The sequence below is a fragment of the Monopterus albus genome, unplaced genomic scaffold (assembly GCF_001952655.1).
Source record: "Monopterus albus unplaced genomic scaffold, M_albus_1.0 scaffold52.1, whole genome shotgun sequence".
NCBI classification, from domain to species: Eukaryota; Metazoa; Chordata; class Actinopteri; order Synbranchiformes; family Synbranchidae; genus Monopterus; species Monopterus albus.
In genome coordinates this window covers 3,253,788-3,271,812 of record NW_018127932.1, presented here as the reverse complement: position 1 = coordinate 3,271,812, position 18,025 = coordinate 3,253,788, and the positions used below count along the sequence as shown (strand labels likewise).

Below are 18,025 nucleotides of genomic sequence, written 5' to 3'. Positions count from 1 at the left end.
TTCATGGGTCTGCTTTACTGACTGAGCTTCATTCTTCCATTTTCATCTGAAGGCAAACTCACACTTTCAAGTGGAGTCACAGGCATTTTCCGACTCCTGGAGAATTTGGCCCATCGGTGGCCTGTGTGCTTGGCAGTTTGGTCACCTCTGTGCATGTCAAGTAGATGGCTCTGGTCACTGGGTGTGCTAGTACTAGTATACGATACGATTGTAACTGATTAGCATTTTCCACAAAGGGAAGAACTTTTTGCAGCTGTGCAGCTGAATTTTTAACTAAACATGACGGTCTTTACCCTGTTCACCATCTTACTTTGGTGTGTTAGCATGCAAACATTTGTTAACTAGCACTAAACACAAACTGCAGTTGAAAATTATGGAATCATTTTGGTCAAAAATGAACAAATTAAACCTTTTGACCTATTAATAGCACAAGGTGAAAAGTTAAGGGTATTACTGTTTAACCTGATGGGACCATGAATGTTGGTACAGAATCCTTACAATAGTTAAGATATTTCAAAAAGTTCTGGGCCAACAGACCGACACTGCCATCCCTACAGCCATATTTGGGTTCATGCTAATCACTAGCATCACACACTAAAGAGTAAACATGCACACTAAAAGGAGCCATCTGCCTGAGATGTTGATGGTTTTGGCACCAATTCTCAGTTCTAAATGATGTGATCAGTGGGATAAAGACCCGCGTTCTTCAACAGTATATTAGCAGATTGAAGTCAAACACTTCCTTCTTTGACATAGCTGATAGGAACTCAGACAAGACTGGACCGGTGAAGGCAGCTCAGTGCAGACTTTTCCTCGCTCTGTTTTTCTGGACAGAACCAGTCCCTTCACGTCTGACTGGGATCACTGCTCGCTTTCTCGTCTTCCCGATTCTCACTTCCCCATTTCCTTCCTTAAATCAGTTTCATCAGGGTGAGAGTAGAGAGGTGCAGAAAGGTATTTGAAGAAAGCTTGAATTATTTCATGTGAAAAAGATGCAAAGTAGAAGCTTAGTACAGGCCACAACTTGTCTTTTCCTGTCAGCCCTCCAGACCTGAGAAAGCTTAATGGAAGCTTGTTGGCCTGCAGGCTTTAGCGTTTCCCACGGACGACTTTGTCTCCGTGTGTGAACAGATTGCTGTCTGAGGTGTTGGCCACATTGCTCTTTTTGTTTAGTTTGTTCTTCTTTGACAAATTTTCCTCTAAGTACGAAGCCGGGGGTCATCGACGACGCCCGTCTGCTGAAGTTAACATTAAAAGAAAATGCTGTGTGGTTGCTTAAGCTACATCCTTCTCCTGACCTTTAACCTTTAAAACATGCAGAGACATCACAGCAGCCATTTTATGAGAAAATAACACTTCCCCCCGAAACATAAATTAATCTGCAAAAATTTGTATCAGAAGATGGACCATTACATTTCATTGATAGTGACTTTACTTCTTGTCGGGAGTTCCACAGACGCCACTAAAATCTACTACTACTAATGCTGCTTGTTCCCATTAGGGGGCGCCACAGGGAATCAGTCGTTCTCATGTATACATTTGGCAAGTGTTTTACACCGGATGCCCTTTCTGACACAACCCAAATTGGGATATATATTTAAATTGTCCACAATAGTCCATATTTAGAGTCATCAGTCAATCTAAGCTGCATGTCTTTGGACTGTGGGAGGAAGCCGGAGCACCCGGAGAGAACCCACACAGGCACAGGGAGAACATGGAGACTCCGCACAGAAAGGCCCCGAACCCGGAACCTTCATGCTGTGAGGCAACAGCGCTAACCACTGCACCACCGTGCTGCCCTCAGACCCCACTAAAACATTTATGTTAAAATAACAATTGGTTATTAAAACCCAACGTGGAGAAGTTGAGAAAAGTCTTATCTTAACTGGTCCTGCTCATTTGATGAAGCTGACAAAACACAGACATGACTGTAAAACACTGTTAATAAAATAAAATAAGGACATATTGCATTGTTTTATAATATGCTAAATAAACTACACAGAAACAAACATCTTTTGTTTGCCAAAATAATTTAAAGACATGGTTGTGTCTTATTTTTGGGGTCAACTGGACTAACTTCTTGTTAAGACTCATAAAATTCCACAAAACAGAATTTCTAACACGTTTTGAGGATTTTTGTAAAAGCTACAGTAAGTACAAGGAGGCTGCTCTATAAACATGTAATGAAAGGCAACACAGTAAAATACTGATGAAAAGTAGCTTCATAAGGACATAGTTGTTTTAGTCAACGGATCAAATGCTTGCAAACACATTATAAACCATTCTATAAATTTTAAGTAGCACACTTAAGATAAAGTTCCGGATACCTGACCAGAGGCTGACAGGTCTATAACACGAGTCTTAACTTCAGCTGAGTTCTCATGTTTCAGTCTGACCTTCACTGGAGGCAAAAGCAGGTCAGTTTAATTATCGTGTATCAAAACATGATGATTTTTGTCTTAGAGGCTAAACACAGATATTCAGTACAGATACGCTGCATTATAATTAAAGTACTTGTGTTGATGAACCAATTGTAGCGGGATCCTTATGAAAAGTACAACTCGTTCACCGAGCTGATAAACTTTACTACTGGGAAATTGTCCCTCAGTTGCACGTCTGTCTCCATTTAATGGTCCTGACATATTTGTCTATATTGTTTGAGTGATTTTACTTGTGAAGAGCGGCAAAACAAAGCTATAAAACACACAATCTCCCCCTGTGGGGAAACGGTACCGGGCCAATCGGAGTCGTCATTAGATGTGATCAAGCCTGTGCAGAAACACCGTGCAGCTGCTGCACAAAGGGGAGAGAAGGAAAATCAGAGAACCTGGATAATAAGTGCTGGAGGCTGTTAACAAGGCCGTTTCACAGCTCCAGCACAGTATGTTAATACCACTAATAAGGCTATCTCTGAGTCATCTCAGATGGCACAGATGAGCGTCAGGCAGTGTTTTACAATAAAGCTGCTGGCCACGTTTTAAATGAAGCATAACTATGTATGATTTCACAAAGCTGACATAATTGCTTAAAGGGTAACTGAGGAGAGCATTTGGGCTTGTACTTTGTTTTCTGTATTATGGAAGGGGAGATTTCACTGTTTGCTTGTTAGAAAAGGCTACTGTTTGGGCCGTCAGAGAGAGGGGAGGAGCTCCTGCTTGCCTGTTAAGCAATTTTGGAGCCTTTATTCAGGCTGTCAAGTCAAACAATCAGGAAATAATGCAGCCTTGGTTTGTAAATTATGAACGTGTCAAGAGATGCACTAAAGGCAACGACAGACACCACTTATCTCCAGCAGCCTCTGCAGTGTGACTGTATCATCAGAAGGGAAATATAACATTTTGATGTTTACATAAGAGAAGTATTAGTATCAGTCAGACATGTAATTCCTTTCACCCATCGCTCTAGCAGGGGATTGACTCCCCAAACAACATACAATGGTGGTTCTTTTTTTTTTTAAGCTAACAAAACAAAACAAAAAAAGGAAACAGAAAAGCATCCTCGCTGATCTTCTGTCCATTTCCAACATTGCTTCTTGTATATTTTTTTTGGTGGAAATCCTCTTAGAATGCAAAGTAAATAGATTACGATACAGTGAGGGATTAGGGCTCGCGCGGTGCTGTCAGATTAGTCGGTGAGCGCAGCGCGTCGACAGCTCTGACACGGCTATGGCTGCTGTTCAGGAAAGGGGCTCCGCGCGATGCTTTAAAGTCGCTGGCTGGCTTCTATTCATGAATAAAACTGTGGCCTGTAATCTCGGCCAGCACACACATCTACACGGCACAATCACACACAGAGGAAGCCTGGAACATTTTAATATCAGTAGTGATGGAAGTATAATAGGAGAATTTATTATTTCAGGCTGATTAATGGCATGGTTTAAAACATTTCCTGTCATGCTTTTTAAAAGGAAGAACTCAGTGTAACTGTTTTCTGTTCAGGTTAATTTGGTTTAGACTTCAATAAGACCTGAAATAACCTGAATTCACATCCATAGAGCTGTCCAGCATTTGTGACTTGGCTGAAAATTCACTAATGTCTATGACAGGTCTGAAAAAAGAAAAGCCTCAGATCTCTAAACACAGACGATCCAAAACTAAGTCATGTATAACACTCGTATTATTCTACTGTTCTTAGATATTCATACAGTCTTCTGTGCGTAGGCCAGTAAACTGTGCCCGTTAGTGATGTTATGCATTTTCAAACCAGTCCTAAATAAACCACATGAAGCATCCCAGGGTCATCTTCTTCCTGAAAGAGGATAAACAGAAAGGTTATGTTTTAGAAGATGGAACATATAAATATAGATATTGTTGGTTTACAGATAGGTTTATCTGTAGGTGACCTCAGAGTCTTTATATTCACCACTTGATAATGATCTCAATCTGTACTGTACTGATTACTTCCCTTCTATAAAGTCTGGACCATTCACACCTTAAAGCTGCATTGACCAGCACAGGAAAACTCTTTCTCCTCAAAGACAAAATGATAACTTACCGATCAGTCTAATTAAATTAAAAATTAGTATGAGGTTGAGGATAGTTAATTACAGCAGCTGATACTAACAGATTTTTTGATTAACCAATTATTCATTTAGTGTCTAAAGCATCAACAAGTAGTGAAAACACCCATCACCTCCCAGTACTAAGGTCCTGGTGTTACTATATAAGCAAAGCTCAGTACCAAAAATATTTCATTTATCATCATATATGATTAAAAAAAAGAACCAAATCTTCACCAGTTAGCACCTGTGACCTTTTAATACAAACAACATATAAACATATACTTATTGATTTGTGTGAAATCATCAGGGCTTGTGGGAAGTTCAGGTTTACTTACTAAAAAATATACAACAATAAGAAAAATGCTAAGATTTGTTAACCTTAAGAAAAATAAAAATTGGTAACATTTTACTTTAACTCCCCCGCTGAATAAAAGGTTCATAGCTCACTAGAATTTAGCACTAAATAGGTGTAAAACGTGACTGTGTTCGTCAGCAACATGTTTTGCAGTGATGGTGCTGTTTGATTATAAATGCACAATGTAGACACACTATCACTAACTATGACTTCAGTGCTAAAACATATCTGAATTAGCACCTGTGTTGCACCTTGGCAGTGTCCCAAACTGTTAGAGGCATCCTAAAAGCAGTTGTATTGGACTGCATTACAGGTGTACCTAATAAAATGGCACAGAGTGTAAAACAGGCCCTGATGACAAATACTGTCCATCAATAGCCACTTCACAATGTCTTTATATGTGCTTGTAACTACACCATAGTGTGTTATAAACCGTCTATGAAATGCTAATGTGAATGCTAATCAGAGGGACTCAAAGTAAACTAATGAAATTAAAAATCAATTTTCAATCAACTTACATTCACAGCGTCTCTGTCACCTTCACCGCCTCCTGCAGAACAAAATGAAATGACAGAAGATGTTCCTGTAAACCAGCCGTGACCCTTGAAACAATTGCAGCGACCCAACATTATTCATGCATAATCTCACACGACAGCCCTGAAGCACATCAACACACACGGAGCTGAACGCCTGAACAGGTTACATGCTCACTCAGTGGGTCGGACACGTCACCTTTTCTGGGTTTGAACGAACATTAACTGTTGTCACTCATGGCGATCCATCTCCATGATTGACATTAAAACCCTGACGTGCCTTATACAGATATTTAAAACGCTGATACAAATAGCCTACAGTCCAGATTATCAAACAACAGTGGGAAAATTGCTAATCACTGAAGAAATGGCATTATTAAAATGAAGAGAGCAGGAAGTGAAGAAGGAGAAGTGACGTTTTCTTACTGGGTGTTTCTCCATTACTGAGATATAGCAGCAGGGCGCTCAGGCTACACTGAGAATACAACAGGCCGACTGCTGTAGGGCATAAATTGTGGCCCCGAGATCAAACATGTTGAAGCTACTAGTGGTGGCGGCTGAAGCTTTTCTACACTAGGACATTATGTTTTTGCCTTTTGACTTGAAAAACATAATTAGCTGCAGTAAGGGAAAGTGTGATGGCTAAAAGTGCTTTTTCTTAACCTCCAAAGTTTAAGCTGCAGTATTAGAAAACTCTCCTAGCACAAACACAGTGACGCAGATGCTTAAAGCCACAGCATGCAACTTTTTTTCTAGTATCTTTGTTGTAGAAATCTGGTCCATAACTTGTCTCAAAGTGGAGAGGTACTGTGAGCCAGACTCACCGAACAGCACTGGCAGCAGGTCAGAGATATTAGCTTCTACAAGGTTTTAACAATCAGAGATTTTCAACTATTTCTGCTTGATCAGTAAGTTTGATTGCATTGTCATTTCTTGTGATTTCATAGTGACAAATATGTGAAGAGCTGGGCGGAGCGTGGTGGAGCAGGGAGAGGGAGCGCTGGGCGGAGCAGAGTGGATTGATTTAGAATTTCATTTAAAATATGAGACACACACACACCTGTTTGTCTCAGTGCACTGAACACATCTGGGCTCACGGTCACATGGCTGTTCTCTGCTCGTGATCTCCTCTGATTGGCTCTTCCATCAATACTGGAAAACAAAAAGAGCACCGAACAGCATCAGATGCATTTTGAACACATGAACACTTCTAAACTTGTATGTATCATCAACAGCTTGTGGCGTTTTGCTTTCCCATTCAATTCAGTTGTACCTTTATGAGAAATGATGAGGTACTCTAAACCAGTTGGTCAGACCTACGAACACACACACTGCTCTTTGATATACTGGGGTTACTTTCAGTGGATAATTCTTATGTTTGTCTTCTCTCACTGATTTACACATGCATGTATTTACACCATGGATATGTAGAATCAATTGTCCATTACACATTATAGTGATCGCAGGCTGAACTATTGCCTCTTCGCATCAGTACAATCAACCAACCTGGTCAACTGTCTTCATAATCAGGTAGTGCTGACTGGAGTTTCTGGGACATTGCCGGGTAGATGATGGACATACAAAACAGATCCAATGACCCTTGTGTGGTTTAGGCAACAAAAACACTTTGGTTAAACGTACATATCACCGTCTTCTGTTTCTGTTAAACCAAGATCTTTCCTTAGCCGTAGCCAAGTGCAGTCAGAACCTAAGACACCGTAAAAGGTTTATGGTGCAAGTGGATTAATGCATAGTAAGATCAGATAGTTTGGCGGAACATTTTACTCACACTCTAAATTCAGTATCAACATGTTAGCAACTTACCAGATATGCTAATTACCAACATCATATTCCTGTAAAATGTAAACAATCTCCAGCCATAGTCTCACACTACAAATCAATACTCATCAAGTTATTATAGGTGGTGTGAAGCCAATTTCTTGACAAACTGACTAAAGATTCCCAGCTTCATAACACAGCAGAGAGATTTTCCTTTTTATAGATCAGTCCTCCTAACTTTGGCAAATCATTACAGAAGTGCAACCTCTGTGCTCCAGTCTTTGGATGGATCAACTGTCACCAGCATCTGCAACAACAAACTGAACTCTATCCCACTTGCAGATTCTGGACATGATCATCAAATAAATGCAATAAAACTGAAAATTACATTGTGAAATGTAAACACGTGGCTCCCCGACGCTCTCCACTAGCCCCACATTAACTCTGGCCTCCGCTAAGCAAAAATAGCCTCAATTCTCCTCACTCGACTGAGAGAAGAGTATGTGACAAGTGAGAGAGGCCAACAGCAGAGGAACGCTGGGACGCTTCCCAGATTCCTGTCTCGTTCTCTGTCACTTCTCTGTGCATAGAGTTGGATTTGGGGAATGCGGGAATCAGCGCGGAGCCCCCAAACTGCCATTGTGCCTGCCTGCCTCTGTTTCTCTGCTCTTTTCTCAGCGAGCCAAACAGGAGAACGCCCGCGCTATAATGCCTCCCCTACTCCATCTCGGCTAAGCTGTCACTGGCTTCACATGAGAAACAATGAAACTTCATCGGAGACCAGATTACAAAGGGGAGGGGGGTTCAATATAAAAATTGTTCTAAAGGAAGGGGGGAAACTGTGCAATGAAAAGATGGCGGAGGCTTTTGTCTCTTCCTCTCTGTGGCCATTATCTTTGGGGAGGTTTGGGGATCTGCTTTCTTAGCCTCTGTCAGCAGTGCAGGGGAGGACCTGGGTAGTGCGACCAGGCTTTTGGCTGCCAAATCGCCCTAACCCTCTTTACCACTTTTTTTTCTCTGCTCATTCATTTTACTGTTTTTAAAAAGAGCTTAGGACAGAGCATCTCTCTCCGTCTCTCCCCCCGCCTCTGGACCCAGCTTGTTTAAATTGGCCGATAGGAAGGGATTTGGGATGGATGGAGGGAGCTTAGAGAAACGCAGAGTGGAGGGGTGCAGAGAGTCATCAGAGTTACAGTCAAGAGCCATAAAAAGCCTATGAGGATGAAAAGAACAAGAGCGCCTTTTTATCTAATGCACACAAATCCCATATAAATACTCCAGTATGGTAGTTGGGCTTTGACAAGAAATGCCCCTCTGTCACCCCCCATCTCACAATAACTGAGACATGGATGGCTATATTTGTATTTGTTTGTGTGTGTGAGATGCAGGCAGGGACAAAGAGAGGGATGCTTTCGTCACACTGTTTCAACACATCATTCATGTAGACAAGCGTATTAAACAATCAACCTGAAACAGTGAGCGTGGGCTGCACTATGAAGACTGCACCGTGATGGACTCTGGTGGCGTTTTAAATGTGGCTGCGTGGTCGGCATCGGTACCTGTGGAAGCCTAACACCTGGAACTGATGTGGCTTTGACGTCTGAAATGTCACTGAGGTTTTTAGGCTGCAGCTGGGTCATTTGGTCACAGATCATTCAAATAATGGTAAATCACTGTGGGAGTGGACAAAACTGAATCCTCCACGCTTTGATTATACTGAGGTCAACTAAATATGTTTTCAATTTAAAGCAGCTACAACAGCTATTTTAATAATTAAAATGCATTAAATGACAATGTGAATATATTGTATGGCACTGTAAAGGGAATTATCACCCATCCCCTCAGCTCTACTGAGGGGATGGGTGAGAGTGAGCTTAGTGAGAGTTTCGGCTCATTGTTTAGCTGTCTTGCTTCAACTTAACCGTTTCCTTTACTCTCACTGGTCTCAGTGTCATTTTCATCTACACCAAGCAGCTGTTTTGACTGAAAAGGCACTAAGAACCCACTGTACACTACCTGGGCCCAGTGACAGACACACACAGCTGATGAACACAGCAGAGTTAGCATCTAAACAGCCAAAGGTTTTCCCAAAAACAGAGATAAGAGAGAGGGAATATCGGCCTTACTGTACATTTGCCAAGTAGAAGCACGACTACACATGGATGATAATGTTGGATGTGTAAATAAGCAAATGTTTGTTATATCAACTTTAAAGGGGCCACGGTCACAACTTGTTTCTGCTGCTCACAAGTGGCTGTCCATGTAACTTACGGTGTGGGGAAAGCGCCTGAATGTGAGGGTCCTGTTGCACTTTGGTTTCTCTCGGTCTGTCTGTCCCCGAGGCTGGAACCACACACACCGTTTCTGCTTCTCAGAAGATCTTCTAAAACACAAAAACACAAACACAACAGGCAGCTGTTTAGGTCTCCTGACCAACTTCTCAGTTCTATATGGTTTGTATCAACTTCCATATGCATCTATATCTGTAGATTTATGCTAATTTGGACACCACGCCACAATAATGTTGTTATAAACATGTTATTTCAGTGAAGTTTGTGAATTGATTAAACAGTAATAGAGGATGTGTGAGCAGAGCGACCGACAGAGCTGAGAGGGGGACAGAAAACAAACGCTGCTTTCCTTCAACACACACCGGAGCTAACAGGCTTTCAACATAACGACCAAGGAGAGAGAGGAGGTGGAGAAGTGGATCTTCAGGTAAAGCTCTTGTCTCTTTGCCCAATGAAAGGCCCTGCAGTCACATCAGCTTTTCTGAGGGGGAGACAGAACAATCAGGCAACCAACTTGGCTTCTCAAAAGAAAAAGAGATAGAGGAAGAGAAAGAGGCCTTCCCTCGCACTTGTTCGCTACTCTGCCTCGCACAGTGTCGTATCTATCCAAATCAACACACTTGTCAGCCAGACAGCTACAAGCGATTTCCAATGCCATTATAAAAGGGACCACTTCTAAGCTGAAATGTGTGTTCTCTATTGTGTTTATGTACAAGCAAAGGCAGAATCTCTGATCATCAGGGTTTACAGTGGGCAAACATAAATATGGATATGGTGTCTCTGTCCAATCTGATTCCAAGATCAGGAATGATGCTGGTGTGCTGTACAAGACATCCACCTTAAGGACCATTCGATTTGGTACAGAGTCTTCATTTTTTAGAAAACAAGTGAAGAATCATCCAGACAAAAGCATGAGAGGGCTTCTTCTTCCCAGTGTTTCATTTGTCAAATGCAGATCATCTCTCTTCTTTTTTTTTTTTTTTAACCAATTTTTTGAAGTGGCGTGAAACAATCCATGGTGCGATGGCCTAGATCAGCGGCTGTTACTGGAGCTGGTTTGGTAATTTTAAACACTCAGATGAAAACCAAGTGCAGATTTAGAAGAATTACTGTAGGGTAAGTGTCATAGTCTTAATGTGTGGTGAGTGAGAAATAACACGGCTACCGGGTGGCAGTGTCACTGAGGGATCAGCAAGATCAATCAAGTATCAATAATACTGTCACTAGCTGGTTATCAATTCACTCTTTAAATGAGCGTGTCTGCTGCTGAGCTCCTGTAGCTGCTGGCAAATCCAGCAGTACATCTAATTAACAAGAGGATAAAATGAACAATCTGGTTAAGTTCTGTTTCGGTGTGTACATAGCCAGTAAATTTATGTGTTTGCCTTCCTGACAGAATGCTGATCTAGTACAAGTCAGTCGGATGTGCGGGATCTCTGAGCTTTCTTTACATGAGCAAACGAGGCTGACTTCAAATTACTGTTTAACAGCTGATCACTACAAACAGTCGGTTCACACAAGGTTTAGTGTAACCTACTTCCCAGGCCGCAAGTCACACCCAACTGCTCATTTATGAACATACATTTACTCAAATACGCACGTCTCCAAGGGCCATTCTGAATTTGATCTGTAGTGTGTGACTGAGTGCAAACAAATTTCAGTCTCTTGTGTGTGTGTTCAAACAGAAAATTTGTCAGTTCAGGCCAAACTGCACCGTGGGAACTTCAGTTTGAAAAGCACGTAAGTGAGGACAAAGCCTGTGCTTAAACAAACAGGGACTACCTCTTGCAAAGATGGTTGCATGCTACAGAGCGATTAATACATTTGCCACAATGCACAATGTGATAATGCAACAACCAAACATACCTGGAGATGCTGCTTGTATTTTAACAGCAGGTATCAGAAAGATTCATTTGCAAAGTGTGACTACAGGTTAGGAACGAATTCTCTCGAGAAATCCTGACACATTCGTTGTATAAACACACAACAGAGATCAAAGTTTATCAGAGAACAAATAATTTGTTTGTGCATCTTTAAAGAATAATGTTTTATTAGCCTCTGGATATTTTTTAACAAGTGTAGTCATTATTTTTCAGTTTTTAGACAATATTTATCTTATTAAAAATAAATGTTGCCTGAACCAAAATCACCTCAACTTAATGTCAGATTAGTAAAGCAGATTTTCTGGCCTTTGGTGAGTTTATGAGATATTTATGATGGAACCGGAGCTGTTCCTGTGTGACAACCATGCCAGGGGCTGTGTGTGTGTGTGTGTGTGTGTGTGTGGTGAAACACCTGTTCACTGGAGCCCTCTGCTTGACACGAGCTACTCATTATTTATGAACGGGCTTTTCTGCTCCATTAAAACGCTCTGGCTGAACGCTGATACACAACTGTACAGCACACACACAAAGGCATCAGTTAAAACATCATCACTGATGACTGACAGTGGCCATGTCCGCCTTGTGTGTGTGTGTGTGTGTGTGTGTGTGTTGCTAAACACAGTCAAACCATCCACCATGTAGCATAGTTATGGCTCATTTGGATGAATGTGCATGTTAAGGAAGTTAGACATCTTTCTTCTTCATTCCTTCTTTTGTTCTGGGTTTATTTCGTTATCTTTTCCTTTTATCCAACCTTCCCTCCTTTTCTTATCTTCCAGCCTCTGCTGTTTAATTCCTCCCATTCTGTTCCTGCTGCAATCCCTGCTTTTTCTTTCTCTTCTGTCCCTTCCCCTCTTTCTCTGCAGTGCTGCTGTCCAAGGATAGGACACGCTGCAGGTGATAGGCGTAAATCATCGAGGACATAATTAAGAGGCTTATGAGGAACAGTGTGCGTGTTAGGCATTGCATTAGGAAAAAAACTGCACGCAAACAGGCCTCACAGTTACACAAATGCTCATTTTCATTCAACGAGACACACACAGACACTCGGCCTTAGGGGTTTGACCTTATACAGTGGAGTTAAATACCTCTCTCACCTCATTTGATTGTCTGTGAGAACACACAAACACACACACACACACACACACACACACAGCCTTCTGGTGTGTTTTAAGCACCAATGAAGGACTCAGACATGTTCATCTAGTTCCCTCACAAATTTGAATGTTTTCTGCCCACCCATTGGCCCTTGAAGCCTTTGTGAGGAATTGCCTGTGTGTGTGTGTGTGTGTGTGTGTGTAATCAGCAACTCGGCCTGATCCCCTCTGGTATGTGCTTTTGGGAGTGTTTGTCAAAGGGCAGCAGCACCGCTACGTAACGACAAGAAAAGGGGCTGTTCTCTGCTTTTCCTCTTTCTGGTTCTTCAAAAACCTTCCCTTCATTAGTCTGATAATGCACAACATTTTATATCATAACACTCTCTAGTCAATTGTGGGTGAAAAACTAATCTCGAAACATCTAAATCCCAAAACAAAAACAATCTTGAACTTATTTCTGAAACAGTATAGACTTTGTGCTGGTTGTGATTATATAAAGGTTAAAGTCACTTCTTCTTTACACCTGTTAAATTTTACAAGCAGGTGTTCAAACTTGTCTCAATTTTAATCATTACTATAGATATATTGTCTTCATAAAAGGCAACAGGTTGTGTGGAGTTTTGCATAAATATCACTCTGTCAAACATGATCTGATTTAATTCTGTGTGCTGCTATCAAACAAGGCTGAGAGCCTGAGAAAATACCAGGTGTTAGATGTCAGAAAAATGTGTTAGAGTGGGCGAGGTACCGAGGTTATCAAGCCTCCACCCTCCATTTCAGACGTAAGGAGTCACATTTGGCTTCTTTTTTTGGGTAGACATTATGATTATTTTCTTACCGTTGCCTGTGATGGCCTGGGCCTCGATTTCATCAGCTTTCCTCTTGGCCACATCCGCTAGCACCACCTCACCCTTATCGCTGGCAACGTAATGGAGGTCCTTTGAAGGTAATGCAAGAAAGAAAGAAAAATGAACGTTAATCTAAAATGAATCTAGGCTCCAATGACAATGGGGTTTTTTTTTTTTTTTCCTGGAGGGGTGCAGGCGGTGTTTTGGCAGGAGAAGGAAGAAACAGATGAAGTGACAGAAAAAAATGAGCCGTTTGAAGCCCAACATCAGAAAGAGCACCGTTTGGATGAAATGCCGCTTCCTCAAAAAAAAACTTTGAAATCAGTCTGCTTGCCACACACACACCCTCGTCGCTCCGGTTTTGAACTAGGAAGGATGTTATCTGTTACATTTCAAAAGTGGGAGAGGAGGCGAGGGACTGTTCACCTTTCAGACATGTTGGTATTCTCTCTCTTTACAGAGAAACATATCAAGCTGAGCATATTACTGTATCAGCCAGTGACAATATTGGAGACAGCATGTATCCTCTGTATCTCTCTGAGTCTCACACAGCCATAAGGAGAGATAATAATACTGGTAAATGATGACTGAGGGTGGCTGATTTAAAGCTCAATCCTGCTGTAACATTCATTAATAAGCACACTGCATCAGACAGCTGTTCCTGTTTCAAAGTGCTCTAGGCTACAAGCTAAGGCTGAGGTCAGCTCGTGTTCAAATGAAGTAGAAATAAAAATGAATTCTCAAACTTTAGTCTTAATCAAATTCAACAGCTCTATGTGGGATGAAGTTCATGTCTCTCAGCCTACTTTTAAGCAGGTTTTGAGTATCTAGAGTAGTGAGAAGTGGGCCCACTAAGAACAGCTTGATTTTTTTTTTTGTGTGTGCTGTTCACGAACACCGTTCTCCGACAGCGCAGTGCAAAAAAGAAACTACACACAACTCAAAAAGATCTGCACCAGAAGTGAAGTTCTATAATTGCCGGCAGCTGAAGTCATTCCAGGAATAATACATTTGTTTTCTCTTTGAGAAGTTTGTTCTTTCTCATCAGTCAGTTTGGTCGATGTCCAAAGTGTATAATTTGTGACGGCAGTAAACAGGCTTACAGCATAATGGGGTTTTTTGTTATTTTTATATTAACCTAAAATAGTATTCTATCATCATCTGTATCTAGTATAGTTAGTACGGTTATGTAAATTGCAACATGAAGTTCAATGTCTGTATATTTGATACTAAAGTGTCAATGTGGAGCAGAGAAGTGAATTTTTGTTAAAAATAAAATCATACAGGTTTTATTATTAAATTGGTTTAATTTAAAATTGAAAGAGTGAATTGTGGTAGGGAAGTGTATACTGTATATGAAGAGATGAATCACTATGAAATAAAAAATTCAGGTGTTACATTAAATTCATTGTTGACCATCAGGAGTTGCATGTAGGTACCGACATACGTCTTGTGCAGAAAGGCCACTGATTTGAATTCCCCAGAAGAAAATATAAACATTCACTTCCTTAACAACATTAATTTTGCCCAGTGTCTCGATGCCTGGGAACCAGGATAGTGTCAAGCAGGAACAAATATACATAGATGAATAAAATAAAAAGAGAAACTATATGTTGTAACACACAGACTAAACATTCGACCTCTTAAACTGACTGAACGGAGTGAATCAAACCCTCATCTTGGCACCCAACGAGGGGCTACTCGGGGTCGCAGGGCCTGAGGGCCCATCAAAGGGTACAGCATGTTAAAGAAAGTCTTCCGCCTCAGCAACATCACAGAACATCAGTGCTGTGACTCAGGGCTTGCCGTGGATAACCCTCAGCTGCCTAAAGCCAGCCCCCAGCTGAGCCTGCACCCGGCCCTAATGCCCCCATATTGTAACCCAGCTTTTGTACCCCCAGAGGGAAAAAGAGGGGGGTGCTAGCTTCCAAAAGAAGTGGGAAGCGGAGAGGGATTGAGGCAGGGAGAGAGGGGGAGTAAAAGAGAGGTGCTGAAATTGAAGAGTATGAATGGGAACAGATTGGGTAATTATAGTGTGGTGCCTGCCCTCTGTGGTGAGGAGTTAGGAGGAAATGTGAAAATGGCTGACAACAAAATGGCCTCAAAAGAACCTAAATCGGCTCCCAGGACTGAGATGGTTAACACAGCCGCTATGAAGGAGGACACGGCCCCTCGATTAGATGCGAGCGAGGCTTCCTAATTGATAACAAACAGAGCAGCAGAAGATTAAACAGGTGGAGGAGGAGAGGAGGCAGTACAGTGAAATTATAGTGAGGTGCGTGAGTGGGGCAGAAAAAGAAAGAGCAGAGGGTCAGTCAGAAATACGATGTGAAAAAGGGCAAAATTCACAACAATGGCTTTCATGTCAGTGAGAGAAAGACACTGTAATGCCAGACAGAACAGGACAACATGAATCCTTGATGCTTTATTCCAGCTTAGCTCCTACTGTCTGAATCAGGAGAGAGAGACCCAGAGAATGAACAGACGAAAGAACAAATGTGATGTGAGAGAGAGACAAACTGAAAACTAGGGAGAAAGAGAGAGAGAGAGAGAGAGGAGTATCAGCCCGACTAAGAAGGGATAACAATAATACTCCATATAAAACCATCAGATATTACACCTCTTATTCCCTGATGCTCAAACGCGACACTAATCTTATTTATATAAGAGCTTTAGGGGTTGCAGCGCGCCAGCTAACCACACTGATAAAAAGGGGTGTTTTAGTGGCCCATTTTTGGGGAACAGAGGGGAGAGGAGGGGGGAGGCGGTGGACGCTAAGAGCCCAATATTGACTGATATTTTGGTTACTTCCAAGTAAATTAGGTTAAGTGGCACACAGCAGCACATTCACAGACAGGTTCATGTCTGTGGGTTACTATCAAAGAGGATCCATGGAAAACACATGCATACCTGAATCTACAGTGGTGACTGCACTTTTTTCAGGCGTTAAGTCCACACAGAAACATTATACAGGGATAAAAGTAGAAGCTCAGCGTCATATGGACCATCTGCACACACTGAACGTTTAACCTTTGTGATCTTTGACCACCATATGATGGTGTGATTTCGGGAAAGTTGTTACGTTTTTAAGGAGAAACTCTTCATTCAGACATTTGCAGACTGCAACACTTAATTCATCTGTACTGTTTACTCATCTTTAATCCATGATTATTATTTGTGACTTCAATATTTCAGAGAATGAGAAAAACCTGTTGCATTTGGTGCAGAGAGGAGCAGTTACAGTGATATGCCAGTAACAGCAAAATATTCCAGTTTCAATGAAATGTCTTGTATAAAACTACACATCTTACTATACTGCATTCTTGCCTGTAGAGATTAACCCTGTATTTGAAATCACTTCCTATATTATGCTCTAGATTTACTGCCCACTGCTTCATCGGGGTGCTCAGGTTCTTTAACAGCTTTGATAATATTTTAAAGCAAAACAAGTGGGCAAAAAATTTGAAAATGAATATTATCTTTCAGTGATATAGAACATGTAATGGGTTACATCTTAAATGCACATTATAGTCCATTTCTTCTAGTATTTTACATTTTATTTGTATAGTGCTAATTCTTCATACAGTTTATATTATTTACAATCAGGTCTCCCTGCAGCCAGTTCCACGGAGATTTTCATCCTGTGCCATATATTTAGGCAGAACTTTACTCAGGTACAATGTGTCCAACAGTGTGTCAGAATGCTAGGTATAAAATCTAAGCACTAATATATGCTCTCAAAAATTCCCTTGGTGACACAAATAGTAAGCCAGTACCACAGAATGTACACCTCTTCTCTTAAAATGCCACAACGCTGAGCCTCAGAGATGCAAAATGACAGTTATGTGACACTAAAATCACCAATAATGGCTCAAGATGGTGATAATTTATAAATGTCTGAAATCTCACTATCTGGGGAATAATGAATTAGTCTGTGTTCCTTTCTCCCTGAATGATTGGAGAACGTCAGCACCAAAAGGCCCTAAAAAGAGAAGCTTCTGCTCTTTGATTCTGGGGAACTGACATCAGAGCTGATGATTACTTTTGAAGGGAATTCACTGAAACCACAGGACAATATCTAGTGCAATGTCACATCACCTGCATTTAGTTAACCATCTCTAGGAATAAAATAAATACACTAATAACGACTAGTCCCAGAAATCTGAAGTAAAAAAACTAAAATGTGCTAAAATGTTTTGGGTTGGAATTTAACCTTTGCCAACAACCATATAGTCAAATAAAATATTTAAAAGGAGACAAATCGACATAGGCATAAAAATACACATTTACTAATTAACATAGGCGTAATCCCTGGACATGAGTGCATTTGCTGAACATGCACACAGGTGTGCAAACACACACATGCTTGTTTTCTGACACACTGGTTATCCAGGAGCCACGTGTTTGACTAACACTTCTATCAGATAGGTGTCAAGGACTTAACGGTTTAATAATGCTAATTACTCATCTGAGCAACAACAATGAGCTTATTGCCAAAGATGTGCGATACCTCCTCCTCCTCCTCCTCCTCCTCCTCCTGCACCATCAAGCTCAGCGTCAGATAGGAGAGGAAGATAGGGGCTGAACTCCACCGACGCAGCTCGCGTATCTAACAAGAACCAGTACAAGCCCTCACTGGAGAACAAAAGAGCCAGCATCAGATTCAGCTATCACACAATTTGATTTAATTAACAAGCTACGTTAAGAGCCAAAGACCCAGAAAAAGAAGAAGGGGGGG

The 18,025-nt window shown here is 41.3% G+C and overlaps 1 protein-coding gene across 6 annotated transcripts in view; it reads right to left on the bottom strand.

The window, feature by feature from the left end:
- Window positions 1-3,783: 3,783 nt before the first annotated feature.
- Window positions 3,784-18,025, bottom strand: part of wdpcp (WD repeat containing planar cell polarity effector) — a 56,381-nt gene continuing 42,139 nt past the window's right edge. For all 6 annotated transcript variants that reach the window (XM_020601795.1, XM_020601796.1, XM_020601793.1 and 3 more), the window contains 5 exons: window positions 13,278-13,377; window positions 9,440-9,551; window positions 6,450-6,541; window positions 5,375-5,406; window positions 3,784-4,248 (listed from right to left, as the gene is read on the bottom strand). In XM_020601795.1, coding sequence (XP_020457451.1) covers window positions 4,198-4,248; window positions 5,375-5,406; window positions 6,450-6,541; window positions 9,440-9,551; window positions 13,278-13,377 — 387 coding nt within the window. In that variant the 3' untranslated portion in view covers window positions 3,784-4,197. The remainder of the gene's footprint in view (window positions 4,249-5,374; window positions 5,407-6,449; window positions 6,542-9,439; window positions 9,552-13,277; window positions 13,378-18,025) is intronic.